Source organism: Camellia sinensis, chromosome 2, assembly GCF_055761805.1.
Source record: "Camellia sinensis isolate YWXY chromosome 2, ASM5576180v1, whole genome shotgun sequence".
In the NCBI taxonomy this organism is placed as follows: domain Eukaryota; kingdom Viridiplantae; phylum Streptophyta; class Magnoliopsida; order Ericales; family Theaceae; genus Camellia; species Camellia sinensis.
Window position 1 is genome coordinate 204017307 of NC_138962.1, and position 17035 is coordinate 204034341.

A 17035-nucleotide genomic window follows, 5' to 3' on the forward strand; every position below is an offset into this window, starting at 1 on the left:
AAAACTAATCAATTGGATGTGTCATAGAGTATGACGGTTGATAGAATACGTTAACTTTATGTGTTGGTTGAGTGTGCATATGGCCTATGTGTTTATATGCATTATGTGTAGACAGTTGATAGAATACATTAACTTTATGTATTGATTGATTGCATATGTGATTCTGTGTTTATATGCATTACTTGTGTATGGGAGGAGATGGGGGATGTACTCCATGGTTTAGGGGAAGATGGGGGATGTACCTCTAAACCGGTTAATGGTTAAGGGAAGATGGGGGATGGACCCAGGGATGCAGCTCATATGCTCTCTCATTGAAGTGTTGATACAGCTCATATGCTTATCTGTGGTAGTATTGATATAGCTCATATGCTTATCTGTGGTAGTATTGATACAGCTCATATGCTTATCTGTGGTGGTATTGATATAGCTCATATGCTTATCTGTTGTAGTATTGAGATAGCTCATATGCTCTCCCATTGAAGTGTTGATACAGCTCATATGCTTATCTGTGGTAGTATTGATATAGCTCATATGCTTATCTGTGGTAGTATTGATACAGCTCATATGCCTATCTGTGGTAGTATTGATATAGCTCATATGCTTATCTGTTGTAGTATTGAGATAGCTCATATGCTTATCTGTTGAAGTATCAATATAGCTCATATGTTTATCCATTGAAAGTTTGTTTGATTTGATATAGCACCTATATGTTTATCATCATCGTTTGCGAAGTATGGAAGTAGTTTATGTGTTTTTGATACAGCACCAAAATGTGTATCCACTTGGAATTTCGAAGGTGTTCTAGTGATGAACTATAATCTCATCAAATGTTTTGGCCAGAGTATTGAGCCTTGTTTTCAAACTCAAAGTTGAATAAGAAATGGAAAGTGAATTGTAACATAGACTTGACTGTCATGAAATTGTAATAAGATGTAAATGGAAGTTTAAGTATTGACCATCTATCTGTTGCTAATCTTTTTGGCGTTGTTCATAGTCGGTTTAGTATATTTCTACTGGGCTGTGGCTCACCCTATATGGGAACATCATTTTCAGGTACAGGTAGCATGCCACCTCCGAGGACATAGCTTGGGAGGCTAGAGGCAGACATACTTTTGTTGCCTTATTTTCTTTGATTGTATTACATATAGATTCAAGCCAAGGACTTAATGTGTAATTAAGTTAGCATTCTCTTTTGTAACCGAGGGTCAACTTGGAAAGCTGTAAGCCCGTAGGGCATTTGCTTTTGTTATAAACATGTAATACTTTTGTAATGAAATACTCTGATGAATAGATGAATGTGGATCTTTTTTTGTATCAATGCATGTCTCTATATAGATGGGTTTAATGTTATATTTTTGAGGGCGTTACAGGCTCGACATCACTTCGGCTGCTGGGTTAGTTCATCACTTTGGCACTGGGTTAGTTTATCGGAAACTGTTTCACTTTGGCACTGGGTTAGTTTATCCGAAACTGTTTCACTTTGGCACTGGGTTAGTTTATTGGCTGCTGGGTTAGTTCATCACTCCGGCTGGGTTAGTTTATTGGCAACTATTTCCTGTTTTTTTAAAGAAAGTGTTAATAACTCATGTTAATAACTCCTGTTTATTTTGTGTTAATCACTTTGGCTACTGTTTTTTTCCTATTTTTTAGTTTGTTATCTATTGAAGGGCAGAGTTTATTTAAGGCATCAAAGTGTTAATAACTCATCAAATTCTGTAGTCATCAAAGTGTTGTTCTTATCTATATAATAAGTCACAAAGTTTTTTGAAAATGTCTAAAATGTATGTGAGATTTAAATCAATGGGTGTTCCCGCCCAATACAGTTCCTAAGTGTATATGGATGGTTTAGATCAATGGGTGTTCCCGCCCAACACAGTTCATTTGATTTGTCTGTGTTTATATCAGTATCTACTCTCTGTCTTCCCCATACCCTGTGTCTGCCATCTGTCTTTCTTGCTCTGTTTTTGTGTTTTTGAGTTATACGGGTGATATGGTTTGAGTTATACGGTTTGGATTTGGATTACCCGTGTGTGCAGATTTTATTGTGTGCAGATTTTATTATGTGCAGATTTTATTATGGTGTGTGCAGATTTTAGTGTGTGCAGATTTTATTTTTGAGTTATTATGGTGTGTGCAGATTTTATTTGAGTTATACGGTTTGCAGATTTTTGCAGATTTTATGGTGTTTGCAGATTTTATGGTGTCTGCAAATCAAAAGAAATTCTGCGAATCAACAGATTTCTTTTCTTTTACACAATTAAGAATTTCTTTCCAGCAGTTAACTTGAATATTATTTCTTTCCAGCAGTTAACTTGAATATTATAGAATTTCTTTCCAGCAGAATTTCTTTTATTTTCTTTTCTTTTCTTTTACTTGAATTCAAACATAAAATATTATTAACTTCTTCTTGAATTTTTTAACTTTTGCACAGACCAATCTATAGATATATGGAAAAGTATTATTAACTTCTTCTTGAATTTTTTTTTCCCTCTCTCAGCTTTTGCCTTCATTAGAGCTCCTGTGGATCACTCCGACCACTCTTACCGTTGTTCACTCCGGCTGCGACATCACTTCGGCTGCTCGACATCCTGCTCGGTTAGTTTAGAAAATATTCAACAGACCACTATACTTCTATAATTAGTTCTCTATACTGGTATAAGACAGTATATAATCCTTGAAGCTAAGCTTCTATATAATCCTTGAAGCATATTGATATTAACTACCCCTGTTTGGCTCCCATTTTTTTCTTCGATTTTTAATTTTAGTAAATTTTATATGCAAACATATATATAGGTTGCTAATATAACAGGTATGGATCCAAATTCATTAAATCTACATTTCAAGCTCCTACTTTATCATCCCAAATAGATAGATAAAAGATGTATATTCTACATTTATATTTGGAGGGATTGTAAGCACTTTGTACAAACTTCATTTCCTTCCACCATCAATCTACTTAGTGACAAGTAACAAAGGGTGTAATAGAGATTTGATTTTTTATTTAACATCTTTTCCCCTCCCCTTATCAGACTACATTTTCATGTCCTAATTTCAATCTGACATCATAGTAAATATTCACACTCACTTTTTTGTCTTGCTGATATAGATTTTCCTACCTCAACAAAAAGAAAAGATGTTCTCAAAAAAAAATAAAAAAATAAAAAGCAAATTGGCTGTTAAAGGCAAGATGTTATCAATGGTTTTCAAAAATAAAGGAACTGTTTTGTTCATTTATTTTTTCTTTTTTTTTTCTTTTGTTATTGAGCCAACTGATATATACGGGTGAATTTTTTTCTTTTGTTATTTCTTTTGTTATTTCTTTGCTATCGAGTAAAACTGAAGAAGAGTAGACACTACCTTACGAAGGTATGACATTAGGCAACTAACATATTTCTCTGATAGCATAGAGGAATAATTACTTTGTTCCCATATCACGGTTCTAGAAGAATGATCTTCAAACTTTGATCACCAATGCATATATGCTTGATTTGTGATATGCTCTTCTCTGTGTGTGTGTGGCAAATCCCATTCCTCCAATTACAAACAAGGTTCTGATAGCACACACACAGAAGAGCAATAACATATTTCTCTGATAGCACAGAGGAATAATTACTTTGTTCCCATATCAAACTTTGATCACCAATACATATATGCTTGATTTGTGATATGCTCTTCTCTGTGTGTGTGGCAAATCCCATTCCTCCAATTACAAACAATGCCCAATAGTATTATGACATAAATTAATCAGTTACAAGGTTCAACACGTTTCCATTAAGAAGCATGTGGATACGTGTTGCTGTTTTATGTAAATTCACAACCTATACGCTCTATAGGTGATATGCAAGTAAGCCTCAACTTAATTAGGTCATATCATGTATAACATTTTTATGGTTGAAAACATTAGTATGAACTTGCAAAGAGGTCTATAATGTTCTTTTTGTTAATCTGTTTGCACATTTTATGGAGCTCTTTAAAATTTGTGGTTTACTTTTATGGATGATGTGTCATGGTAAATGCTTTTTGTAGTTGCAAAGGCTATGTTTTTTATCACCAAAATCACTTGGCTCTGTTTTTTATCACCAAAATCACCAAAAATTCTGCTCAATGTGTTTACTGTCAACTATTTAAATCAGTGATGAGAGACAAAAATTCTGCTCAATGTGTTTACTGTCAACTGTTCATCACCAAAATTAGAAATTTTTTATTACCAAAAAAACATTAAGCAGAAATTAGTTTGGTGTTCCAAAAAAAAAAAGGTTAATACACATTAGTTTTGTGTTTACAGATAAAAAAAGGTTAATAAAAAAAAGGTCAATTTTTTTACAGATACTGATGTGCTTTAGTAGGTAGAAAATACACTAGAAAATTGGCATGGAAAAGCATTAAATTCAGTTTATAGACAAACTATAGAATAAGAATTCTTGATTCTCATTTTCTTCAAAAAGCACTGTAAGTAATAATAATAATAATAATAATAATAATAATAATAATAATAATAATAATAATTTGAATCATCAACTAAGAAAATATTAGGTGTATTATATAAAAAGATTCTGTATATACAAATTGTGCATAAATTTAGTTTTAAAAAATTTGATTTGTTTGTTTACTCCATAATGTTTTCCCTTTCTATGATCACACTCCACCTCCATATGGTATTTTTATATTTTGGACCCAAAACTACCAGTTCTTTAATATAAATTTAGCTCATGATAGTATCCAATGCTAAAATGGAGGGGAAAAAAAAACATTCACTCAAAACCATCCTAGGTCTCATAGCTAGCTATATTTAAGGAGATGCTTGAAATACAAGTAGCCAAAATTGGAAAGAATAAGCCTTCTTGGTCAGCTTTATATGTTCAGTGCACGTAGAATTGGAACAGCAAAGGACTTCTAATAAGAAATTAGAACCTGTTGTGTGCTCATTGTAATAGTGTTGACTGAAATCTTTCTCTCACATATAGTAATTTTGGGGAGTAAAATTGATTATACAAATAAGAAAATTGCAAAGATCTTTAGTACTCCTCTCTCTATTTGATTTTACACATAGATCTTACACAAAGATCTATTTGATTTTTTTTTTTAATCAGCTGTTGTTCATAGAAAATTGGCTAAATCATTAAAGGTATCCTACTTCTTTAATATGTTGTTTGGCTTCCATTGGGAATTAAATTATTCAATTTGCTTTTAGTTTACGATTTATTTAAAAAAATTAATATTATCATTTGTAAATGTTTTACAATAATAGATAGATTAATCTGCAATAATAGATTAATCTGCAATAATAGATTTATCCAGTTTAATGTAATTTATAATCTAGATTAAAATGTAATTTATCCAATTTAATCTTAACATTATGTTTCTTAAATGGATTTAATTTTTTAAAAGGTTTTGAATTTGAATTAATACTTGATGGGTTTTATTTTTTAAATGGGTTTTAATTTATTTACAATTTCTGAGGTGTTGTGTGCTTTTGGATGATTTTCATTTCAAATTGCTTCGGGGAGTTGGTCTAACCAATTTGTTATGTTTACACTTGAAATTGGAATTACTCTACAAATTTTTCTGCATTTCAAGCCCTCAATACACTTGACAGTATCAAATGGAGAGTAAATAAAAGGGTTCTTGGTATCATAGACATAATATGTGCTAGCATTTTGATAGCAATTTGGTAGAATATCACATATTTCTGCTTCTTTTCTTTTTTTCATTACCAAGATGAGTTGAATGCCTACATTATACTAATGTGCTTTAGTATATAGATTTAGTATATAATAACTTTAGTTTCTGTCAGTGTTTACAATTTTTTTTTACTTGCTCTTATATTTTGATTTGCAATATTGGTGAACATTATAAATCTTATATGTTTATTTCCTAATTTGCATTAACATTAGGGAGAATTGTTATTTTATATGAGTTTTGTAAAGCATGTAATACAAGCAAAAATGTTACAAGTTCTTTAAGAAAAAAAAAATTAAATATATTTTTTATAACTGCATTTTAATCTTAAAATTATTTACATCGTGCCTTCTGTCAATTTTGATTAAACATTGAGCAGAATTATTGTGAACCAAATTTCTCTCAGAACTATTAAACATTGAGGAAATGTCTCTCATCAACAAATTTCTGTCAATTTTTAATCAGAATTATTGCCAATTTTTTTAATAAAAAAAAACAGTAAGCAGAAATTATTTTTTCATCAAAAAATTACTGTCAATTATTTGAACTATTAAGCAGAAATTTGGTTCTTACACATAAGGTTGGTCTCAAGGATGAACAAAAAATTTCACCAAATCTCCAATAATAATACTTTTAATCTTGTTTGATAAAATTTTAAAATAGAGTATGGATAGGAGATGGTTTTTAGGATAAATTTGGAATTTTTTTGAAAAGATTTGAAGATGCAAAGAGAGTAAGGATTGGAGTATTCATATCAGATCAAGCTTTTAATCAAATTTTCACTCAAATTTGATGAACAGAGAGAAAGAGAGAGAGAGAGAGAGAGAGAGAGAGAGAGAGAGTAAGTTAAGTAATTTACTAATCATAACCATCATGGTTTGGTTGTCCTGACTCCTTATTGTTGTTGTTATAACTTAAAGCTTGGATTAGGATTGGTTGTCCTAACTCCGGTGGGTAAATTGAAGTATAAAACATTTAGCTGATTACGTCGCTATTAATAAAATTGGTCTGTCTTAAATTTTTAAAATTTGGTCAAGATTTGTTTAAATTTGGTCAATTTTGTTGCATTATTAGAAAGAAGTCAAGTACTCTCTCTCATACCCTAACCCAAGGACCTTCACAATTATTTATTTTTTGGTTCTTCTTGGAGGCTTGAGTGCTAGATATAGTAGTAGTGGGTAGTTTTGTAGATTAACTTGATATTGAAAATCATGTGTGCACTGCTACTTGCATTGTGCCCTTAGTGAGGCATAGTCGGGTTGCTTCATCGTAGTTATGTGATGATATCTTTTGTTTATTGAAAATCTTCTATTCTCCCTTTTATTTATTTATTCTTTCCAAAATAAAAGCCTAGGCTTAGGCGCCCATACGATTGTTTGACAAAAAGGCATTATTCATTTCTATTCAACTTACTAAACCATCAAGCGCATCATTAATCACTGGAATGCTCAGTTGAAGAACTCTACACGCTCAATTTAATTTTTCAAAAATAGATGCAATCAACCATGATTTAGTCACCCTTTTAATGAAAGAACATTTCATTTAGTAGGTCACACATGTATGCAAGATATAGAGAGAGACATCACTACGATATACCTTTACACAAAAATTGTACCATTCAAACGTAATATATTTGTTGTGTGATTCTAAAAAGAAAGGAACTGTTTTTTTTTTTAATATCTGCAGCTCCTAATTAAAAGAAAAATTTGAAAGACTTGGCATTTTAACATTTATGTGTAATATGGCAAGAGAGTTTATGTTTTTTTTTTTTTTTTTTTTTTGTACAGATGATAAAAAATGTATTAAACTTACAAGTATTTAACTTACGCAAGTATTTAACATAATCCGTTTTACTTTCAATCAAATTCACCAAGTATTTAACTTAACCCATAAAAATGTATTTAACATTTTGTTATAAAAAATTAAAAACAAAATTTGTACCATTCAAATGTAGTATATTTGTTGTGTGATTATAAAAAGAAAGACACTGTTTTTTGCATATATTTTTTTTTAATATCTAGAGTTCCTAATTAAAAGAAAAATTTGAAAGACTTGGCATTTTAATATTTATGTATAATATGACAAGAGAGTTTATGTTTTTTTTTTTTTTTGGCACCGTTTTAAGGGAGTATAGTATTCTACTTTAGTTGTGTTCATGAAAAAAAAAAATGTATTAAACTTACAAGTATTTAACTTAACACAAGTATTTAACATTTTGTTATAAAAAAAAAAATTGTACCATTCTAAAAAGAAAGGGACTATTTTTTTTCATTTAATTTTTTTTAAAAGACTTGGCATTTTAACATTTATGTGTAATATGGCAAGAGAGTTTATATTCCTTTTTTTTTCCCCACCTTTTTAAGGGTGTATAATTGAATATGTTGTATTTCAAAAATTTTGGTCAATGCATATGTGTGTATTACTTTATTGCTTATAAAATGGCTTTCTTATGTGGTGATTTTTTTTTTTTTTTGGGCATAAATTTATGTTTGGAGTTTCCAAGTCATAAATGGTGAACTTCAAAATATTTATGATTATAATGGGTTTTAATTTTGGTTTTAATTTCATCTCTATAAAATTGAAGTCAGTTAAGAAAGAGAAAAGTTCAAATTCGGACAATTATTGTGCATGAGTTTTAATTTATCATTTTAATGTGATTGTTAAAAAACATCTATTCTAAATGCTAGGTTGACTTAGAAAATGTGAGTTTGATTATGGGTTTCTCAAAGAATGTAGGGAGAGAGAGAGAGAGATAGATATAGAGATAGGTTATTACGGCAAGGAACTGTTTGTTTGGAGCTATTTAAAAAAAAATTAAGGGTGATTTATTTAGTTGATCTTCTTGCAACAAAAAAATTAAACTCACACTCAAAAAAATTTATTTAACATTTTATTTGTTGTGTAATATATTTATTTAGTTGTACCATTCAAATGTAATATATTTGTTGTGTGATTTTGGTTTTAATTTCATCTTTATAAAATTGAAGTCAGTTAACAAAGAGAAAAGTTCAAATTTAGACCATTTTATTGTGCTCCAGTTTTAATTTCTCATTTTAATGTGACTGTTAAAAAACATCTATTCTAAATGCTGGTTTGACTCAGAAAATGTGAGTTTGATTATGGGTTTTGCAAAGAATGTAGAGAGAGAGGGGGGAGGGGGAAGGGACTGTTTGTTTGGAGCTATTTAAAAAGAAAGTAAGGGTGATTTATTTAGTTGATCTTCCTGCAACAAAAAAATTAAACTGACACTCAGGAAATTTTATTTAACATTTTATTTGATGTGTAATATATTTATTTAGTTGTACCATTCAAATGTAATATTTATTTGCTGTGTGATTCTAATGTATAGATGATAAATATTTTTCATTTAATTTTTTTGTGAATATCTAGAATTCCTAATTAAAAGAAAAATTTGAAAGACTTGGCATTTTAACATTTATGTGTAATATAGCGAGAGAGTTTATGTTTTTTTTTTTTTTTTTTGCACCGTTTTAAGGGAGTATAGTATTCTATGTTGGTATAAACTCAACATAATATTCTTCATGAACACAACATAGAATATTCTATGTGTAATATTCTATTTTTCATTTAACATTCTATGTTTTTTTTTTTTTTTTGCACCTTTTTAAGGGAATATAATTCCGGTCAATCCTTATGTGTGTGCGTATTACTTTAGTTGTCTTCATGAAAAAAAAAATGTATTAAACTTACAAGTATTTAACTTAACGCAAGTATTTAACATAAGGATTTTTGTTTTGAATCAAATTCACCGAGTATTTAACTTAACCCAAACAAATGTATTTAACATTTTGTTATAAAAAAATTTTAAAAAAAATTGTACCCTTCTAAATAGAGAAGGCACGTGCCTCTAGTATCTGTTGACCTTTTTCTTTTTCTTAGAAGTTTATATATATATATATATTTTTTTCCTCTTGATTGTAACCCGTTAAGTATTTTCTATTCATGACAGTTATTTATTTAAATAAAATTTTGTATTTTATTATTCGATTTGGTAGCAACATATTTGGAAATAACATTTCATTGCCAATGAAATCCATGTTAACTTTTATTATTGCTAATTTTTTGTTTCTTTGTGTCTAAAATTTTTAGGTTGAAGTACAACAGTTATGAACAATATCACTATTTTTGGTCAAGTAAGTTTTTTTTCTTCTTTTTTCTCTTCATATAAATTTAAGTACCTCTCTAATAAATTTAAGTACAACAGTTATGGACAACATCACTATTCTATTTTTTGTTTTCCTCATGCTTTATAGGTGGATGGGGACTCACACCGAACCGTAATATCTCCTCCCTTTACTAATTTTCTTATTTATGTGTATAAAGTTTTATTTATTATTCTAAAGTTTTTGTATGTATAGGTTCGATTTCTTCAAGAAAGAAATGTTAATGTTGTTATTCGCGATGAGCGTGACCTTAATACTATTCGCATTCATGAGGTAAGCATAAAAGTCACTTGAACATTGGACATGTATTTTCTTATCATTTTAAAAATAATTTATAAATATATTCTACTTATTTTTTACAGGCAAAGGCAAAGGAAAAAGACAAAGCAATATCAAAGGAAACAAAAAAAGCTATTCCTTATGGCAAAGGAAAGGAAAATGCACATCCCATGGTATGGTTTCTCAACAATTTTTAAAAGTTTCTTTTTCGAATATTATATAAATTTTTTTAGGAATTGCGTAGTGTCATATACTATTTTTTATGTACATTTTTCAAAAGTTTCTTTTTCAAAAATTTATTCAATTCTTTTTATTGAATGTGAAATGTTTTTCTGAAGCATGTTAAAGTAAGCATTTGTACAACATGCTAATGCATTTGTATGAACATTAATTTGAATTTTTAATATGTTTGTCTATTTGTATGATAAAAATATGTTGCATTTGTACAATATGTTGCATCCAACATAGCATAATAAAAATATAATAGAAGAAAACGAAAAAGGAAAATAAGAAGAAAGAACAAATATGTGATGAAAAGGAAACTACATAATATAATTTTTTTTAATTTTTATTTTTCTTATAAGAAGTTCTTAAGGAAAGAAGAAAAAGACAAAAATGTATTTTAATATAACAGAAACAACAAGAAGAGAGAAAAGGAAAGTACAAGACATTACACGCTAATATTCACATTTTATGTACCCAATGATCTAATATTTACCTTTTCAACGTACATTTTGTAAAGAGATGGGTAGTGTCTTAAAACCAATAAGTGCGTGTATAGTGAGTTTGCAGTTTTGTGTGCTTAATGTGTTTTCAAATTATTTTTCCCTTCCTTTTTAAATTTCATAAATACATGCATTGGTTCTTATATGACTAACAACTTAACCGAGTGAAGAGGAAAAGTTAGTTAAAAGGAAGAAAAAATGCATGATGAAAGAGAAACAAGTTAGTTAATCTTCACATTTTATGCACCTTCTTATATAATATTCTCATTTTAGGCACACAATGATAATGCGTTATCAAAAGTTGCATTGGCCCAACGTGCACGGCGAGAACGTGAAAAAAATCAAAAGCCATGTTCTGCATACCAATTAGGACAACGCCTACGACGAGAACGAGAAAGAGAAAGATCGAAGGAATGTATTAACCCAAGACAACCTTCTTTAACACCAAATTGGTAAAAATAAAAAGAGTTTTTTACCCAAGACAATCTTGAATTTTTTACTCTTACTATTACCACTTTATTATATAGATTTTAATTTGTTCACAATCTATTTCTGTAGGCCTCCTCCTACAACTCCATGTAGAAATGTTGGTGTGGTCATCCGTGATGAGCATGACCTTAATGTTATCCGTGTTCGTGTGGTAAGTACAAAATCAAGTCAAACATTATATGTATTTTATTTATATAAGATTTTTTTAATCTTTTCAATATTTTATTTATATTTGTTAGGCAAAAGATAAAGAAAATGTCAACCCAATGTCTAAAGGAAAAGAAAAGATGGCTCCTTCCGGCAAGACAATGACAAATGCATGTCATGTGTTATATATTCTTTTTTAAAAATATGATGCAAAACTAATCAAAATTTTGAATAGTTAAAATATATGAGTGTATAAAATAAATTTATTGTATTATGTTGTTTTTGTAGAATGATTGTAATATGTTTTCCTGTAACTTACTATTATTTGTATGTGTTTTTCAAATTTATTTATTCTTATTTTGCATGGATACATGTGCATTTATAATGTACCATTCATAAGTTGCTACTTATATAAAGAACATAGGAAAAAGAAACGAAGAAATAAAGAAAAAATATATAAAGAAAGGAGAAACTAAATAAGATAGGTTTTTAATTCTTATTTAATATATAAAATAGAAAACAAAGAAAGGGAAAGGGAAGAAATAAGAAGATAGAAAGGGAAGAAATAAGAAAAAAAGATAACACTATTAAAGGTATAAAACAAATAAAATAGAAAACAAAATTAAGAGAAAGGGAAGAAATAAGAAGATAGTTTCATTTTAAGCACAAAATATTCACATCTTTTGCTTCAATGATAAAATATTTTCTTTTTAGGCACAAAATGACAATGTAATATCAAAAGCTACATTGGCCTAACGGGCACGGCGAGAGCGTGAAAAAATTGAATTTCAATGCTTGCAACGAGAGCAAGAGGGATTAGAAGAATGTGTTCAACTAAGACAACATTCTTTAACACCAATTCGTCGCGATCGCACTCACTTGGAGTGGGAAACAATAACTGAAGATTCTCAGTCGGCACAAAAACGAACAATGGTTACCCATCATTCTACATGTTCGTTTTTTATGCCAAGCACATCTTCAAATTCACAAAGAAATCGGTACACTACTATGTCTAATCTTGAAATACATACTTTTACTCATACCGTTTTGTTTTACAAAATCTTATTTATACACAAATATTCGTAGGTCTACTCCTATAAATCGATTTTTTCAACAAGATCTATGTACTGATGATGAATTAGAAGATTTGCCTACGAGTATATCAATTGAGGCCCGGGCACACAAAGATTCTTGCCGCCATTATCTTGGCAAGATGGATGTATTATGTCCTTATTGTTCAGCCTTACATTGGATGGATGAAAAATTGACAAAATCATCTATAAAGCGTCCCTTATTTGGAACTTGCTGTTTGGAAGGAAAGATTAGGCTACCTTTACTTATTACACCCCCTCCACCACTTCAGGCATTGTATGATGGGAATAATGATCAATCAAAATCCTTTCGAAGTTATACTCAAGTGTACAATGCAGCCAATGCTTTTACGAGTCTTGGTGCTACATTAAATCCTAGAGTACTCAGTGGAAGGGGCCCTACATCATTCACAATTCATGGGGAATTACGACATCAAACAGGATCACTACAACCACAACCAGGGCAGGATGCGAGTTATGCTCAGCTGTATATCTATGACCCTTATTCAGCTTTAGAAATTCGTAATCGTAGAAATCCTAACTTGAGAAGGGATGTTCTCAAAACTATTCAGGATAGTTTATTGCAAGTCAATGCATTTGTAGATAAATATCGCCAGGCTCATGCCATTTTACATCAATTAGACTCGGTAGGACACAATCTACCTGCTCATCTTCATTACAGTTCAACAACTGATCGACGTCGGTATAACCTACCAACTACAGATGAGATTGCAATTGTAATACCAGGTGATGGAACAGAGGTAAATGGAATGAGAGATATTATTTTACATTTCCGAGGAAATAATGAGTTGATGCAAATTAATGAATGTCACCCAGCATACTTGCCATTACATTATGTTCTATTATTTCCATATGGTGAGCTTGGATGGGAACCTGAGTTGAAATTGTGGAATGTTCAGTATGGTCGACCTTCAACAGATCGACTTACTCAAATGAATTTTTATAGTTATCATTTGTTTGAACGACCCACAGAGTATTCAACAATTTTGAGAGGTGGGAAACTATTTCAAGAGTTTTTGGTAGATGCTTGGGCTGCAACTGAGCAAAATCGATTGACATACTACAAGCTTAATCAAGGGAAACTTCGGGCTGAGCTTTACCAAGAGTTGTCAGATATGGATCCAGATTATGTGCGACCTGGACAAATTGGTCAAAGGTTTGTTTTGCCATCTTCATTTACTGGTAGTCCTAGACATATGTTTGAAATCTTTCAAGATTCAATGGCTATCACACGATACAACCAACACCCAGATATTTTTCTTACCATGACTGCAAATCCCAATTGGCCAGAAATTACTTCAGCATTATTACCATATCAAAAACCTATTGATCGTCCTGATTTAATTGCCCGTATTTTTGAGTTGAAGAGAAAATGTTTGATGAAGGAGATAGAAACAAGTAAAGTGTTTGGAAATAAAGTTGCACATGTTTTTACAATTGAATTTCAAAAACGAGGCCTCCCTCATATGCATGCACTTTTATTTCTCAAGAGTCCAAACAAAATTCGGACATGTGCTCAAGTAGACAAATTGGTCTGTGCAGAATTTCAGACCCAAAAGATAATCCTATGCTTTTTGAAACTATCAAATGTTGTATGGTACATGGTCCATGTGGTGCTCGAAATCCGCAAGCACCATGTGTGGAAAATGGTAGATGCACTAAGAGATACCCTCGAGCTTTCACAGAAATAACAACTATGGATCAAGATGGATACCCTATCTATCGTCATCGCAATAATGGTCAAGTACATACTGTGAGAGGGCAAGAAGTTGATAACAGGGATGTCGTACCATACAATGCATATCTTTCAAAACTTTTCAACTGTCATATAAATGTGGAAGTTTGTGCCGGAATGAGAGGAGTCAAGTATATACATAAGTACATTTATAAGGGTTATGATTGTACAATGATGGTGTTAGGAATGATAAATGAGATTCAACAATATCTCGATGCAAGGTATATTGGACCTCCAGAAGCTTCTTGGCGAATATTTGGTCATCCTTTGCATGCAAAGATGCCAACAGTTGTACGACTGGCACTTCATTTACTTGGAATGCATCGTGTTGTTTTTAACCCAGAAGAGTTATTACAAATGATTCAATCTAGAGCTGGTCAACAAATGTCAACTCTTACTGGCTTCTTTGCATATTGTGCTGCCAGTGAAAATGAATGTCCATTCACTTATCAAGAATTTCCACAACATTTTGTTTCGCTCAAGTCAGAAAAGAGATGGAAATCAAGAGAAAGGGGATATGCAATTGGTAGAATGTACTTTGCTAGCCCTAATTGTGGCGAAAGATTTTATCTACGTTTGTTACTAACCGTTGTCAAAGGACCAAAGTCGTTTCAGTCTTTACGCACGGTCGATAATGTTGTGCATGATACATTTAAATTAGCATGTGTTGCAAGGGGGCTTTTAGAAGATGATGAAGAATGGATACAATGCTTGAAAGAGGCTGCAGTCATAAAAACTGGATATCAATTGAGGAGATTGTTTAGTATTATTCTCACCTAGTGTTCTCCACTAAATCCATGTGCATTATGGAATCAATTTTCAACGCATATATGTGATGATCTTGTACTTAAGATTTGTACATTGTTTGTCATTTCTAAACCAACTGAGGCTCAAATTGAAGATTATGGTCTCCATCTTTTGGATCAAATGCTTCATGAATCAGGCAAAAGTTTAATTGACTTCCCACCCATGCCATAACCTACTGCAAATTGGAGTGCAGTAGTTGGTAATCGATTGATAGTTGAACATCAACAACTGCAGAGTAAGGCACAACATGAAGATCCACAAATTACTATTGATTGTCTCAATAATGGACAGCGGAATGCTTATAATACAATCACTTCTTCAGTTTTCCAAAATAAAGGAACTGTTTTCTTTCTGAATGGGGGTGCAGGAACAGGGAAAACATTTCTATACAATACGATTGCATTAAAATGTCGTAGCCTTGGGCATATCGTTGTTACTGTGGCTTCGTCTGGAATTGCATCACTGTTACTGGTAGGAGGTCGCACTGCACATTCAACATTTTCCATTCCGTTAAATGTATTGGAAAATTCACTTTGTGGGTTTAGCAAACAATCATTACAAGCTGAGTTATTTAGAGAAACAAAACTCATAATTTGGGATGTAGTTCCTATGCAACATAGACATTGTGTTGAGGCGGTTGATCGTACATTGAGGGATATTTGTAAGAGTGAAAAGCCATTTGGGGGGTATTACTATTGTTCTTGGAGGAGACTTTCGACAAATCTTACCAGTTATACCCAAAGGAGTTCGTGAGCAAATTGTGAATGCATCATTAAGACACTCTGTTCTATGGAAGCATATATATATATATCTTGACTTTGGATTTGAATATGCGCTTGAATCATGAAGGCCATGAAAATGCTAATTTTGCAAATTTTTTGATGGAGGTAACACTACTTTAACCTGTATTATATAAATTTTAAATTAATAAATTGTGTTTACACTTACTTTTTTATTGATTTCACTTTTTTTTAGATTGGGACCAATCCTCAAGAAATCGTTAACCTTCCATCAACAATACACAAATGTCAAGATTTGAATGAATTACTCTCTACAGTTTATCCACAATTGAATATGATAGAGACGTCAACCCCAACATTTTTAACTGAACGCACAATTCTGTCTGCGCGTAACGATGATGTCAGTGACATTAATACTACTGCGTTGAATATCTTTCCAAGGAGATTATATACTTATCTTGCAGCAGATAAAATGTCTGAAGATAATGAAATTGATCCTACCATTACAAATAGATATCCTAATGAATATTTAAATTCATTGGATCCTCATGCGTTGCCAACTTTTAAGTTAGAGTTGAAAGTGGGTTGTCCTATAATATTGTTGAGAAACATTGCACCGAAAGATGGACTATGTAATGGTACAAGATTGATGGTTACTAGGTGCGGCACTCGCATAATTGAAGCTCAAATTTTAACTGGAGAAAAGTTTGGCAATTTGGCATTCATACCAAGGATATCTTTGACACCATCTTTTTCAGAAATGCCTTTCCAAATGACAAGACGTCAATTTCCAGTCTGATTGGCATATGCCTTGACCATTAATAAATCTCAAGGACAATCTGTGAAATTTGTTGGGGTTGATTTGCGTATACCAGTGTTCAGCCATGGGCAATTATATGTGGCATTGTCTAGATGTATATCCTTTGATCGTATAAGTATTCTCCTCCCTAAAGATAATTTGGATTCTACTACAAATATTGTTTATTCTTAAGTATTGCTGTAGTATTCTATGCAGATTAAATGACGTTTTTTAGAAGGTAACCACGTAAGATTTATTTATGTTGATTATATAACTTTTTAAAAAATTTCAATTTAATAATAATTTGAAATTTGGACTTTTGTAGATTGGACCGAAAAA

General features: G+C 31.2%; 1 protein-coding gene across 1 annotated transcript; it reads left to right on the forward strand.

Annotated features, from left to right (window-relative positions):
* Positions 1–12755: 12755 nt before the first annotated feature.
* Positions 12756–15910, forward strand: LOC145819380 (uncharacterized). The gene is made up of 4 exons (XM_082913364.1): positions 12756–13470; positions 13588–13771; positions 14158–14986; positions 15392–15910. The coding sequence occupies exons 1-4, from the start codon at positions 12756–12758 to the stop codon at positions 15908–15910; spliced, it is 2247 nt and encodes a 748-aa protein (XP_082769490.1).
* The last annotated feature ends 1125 nt before the right edge of the window (positions 15911–17035 follow it).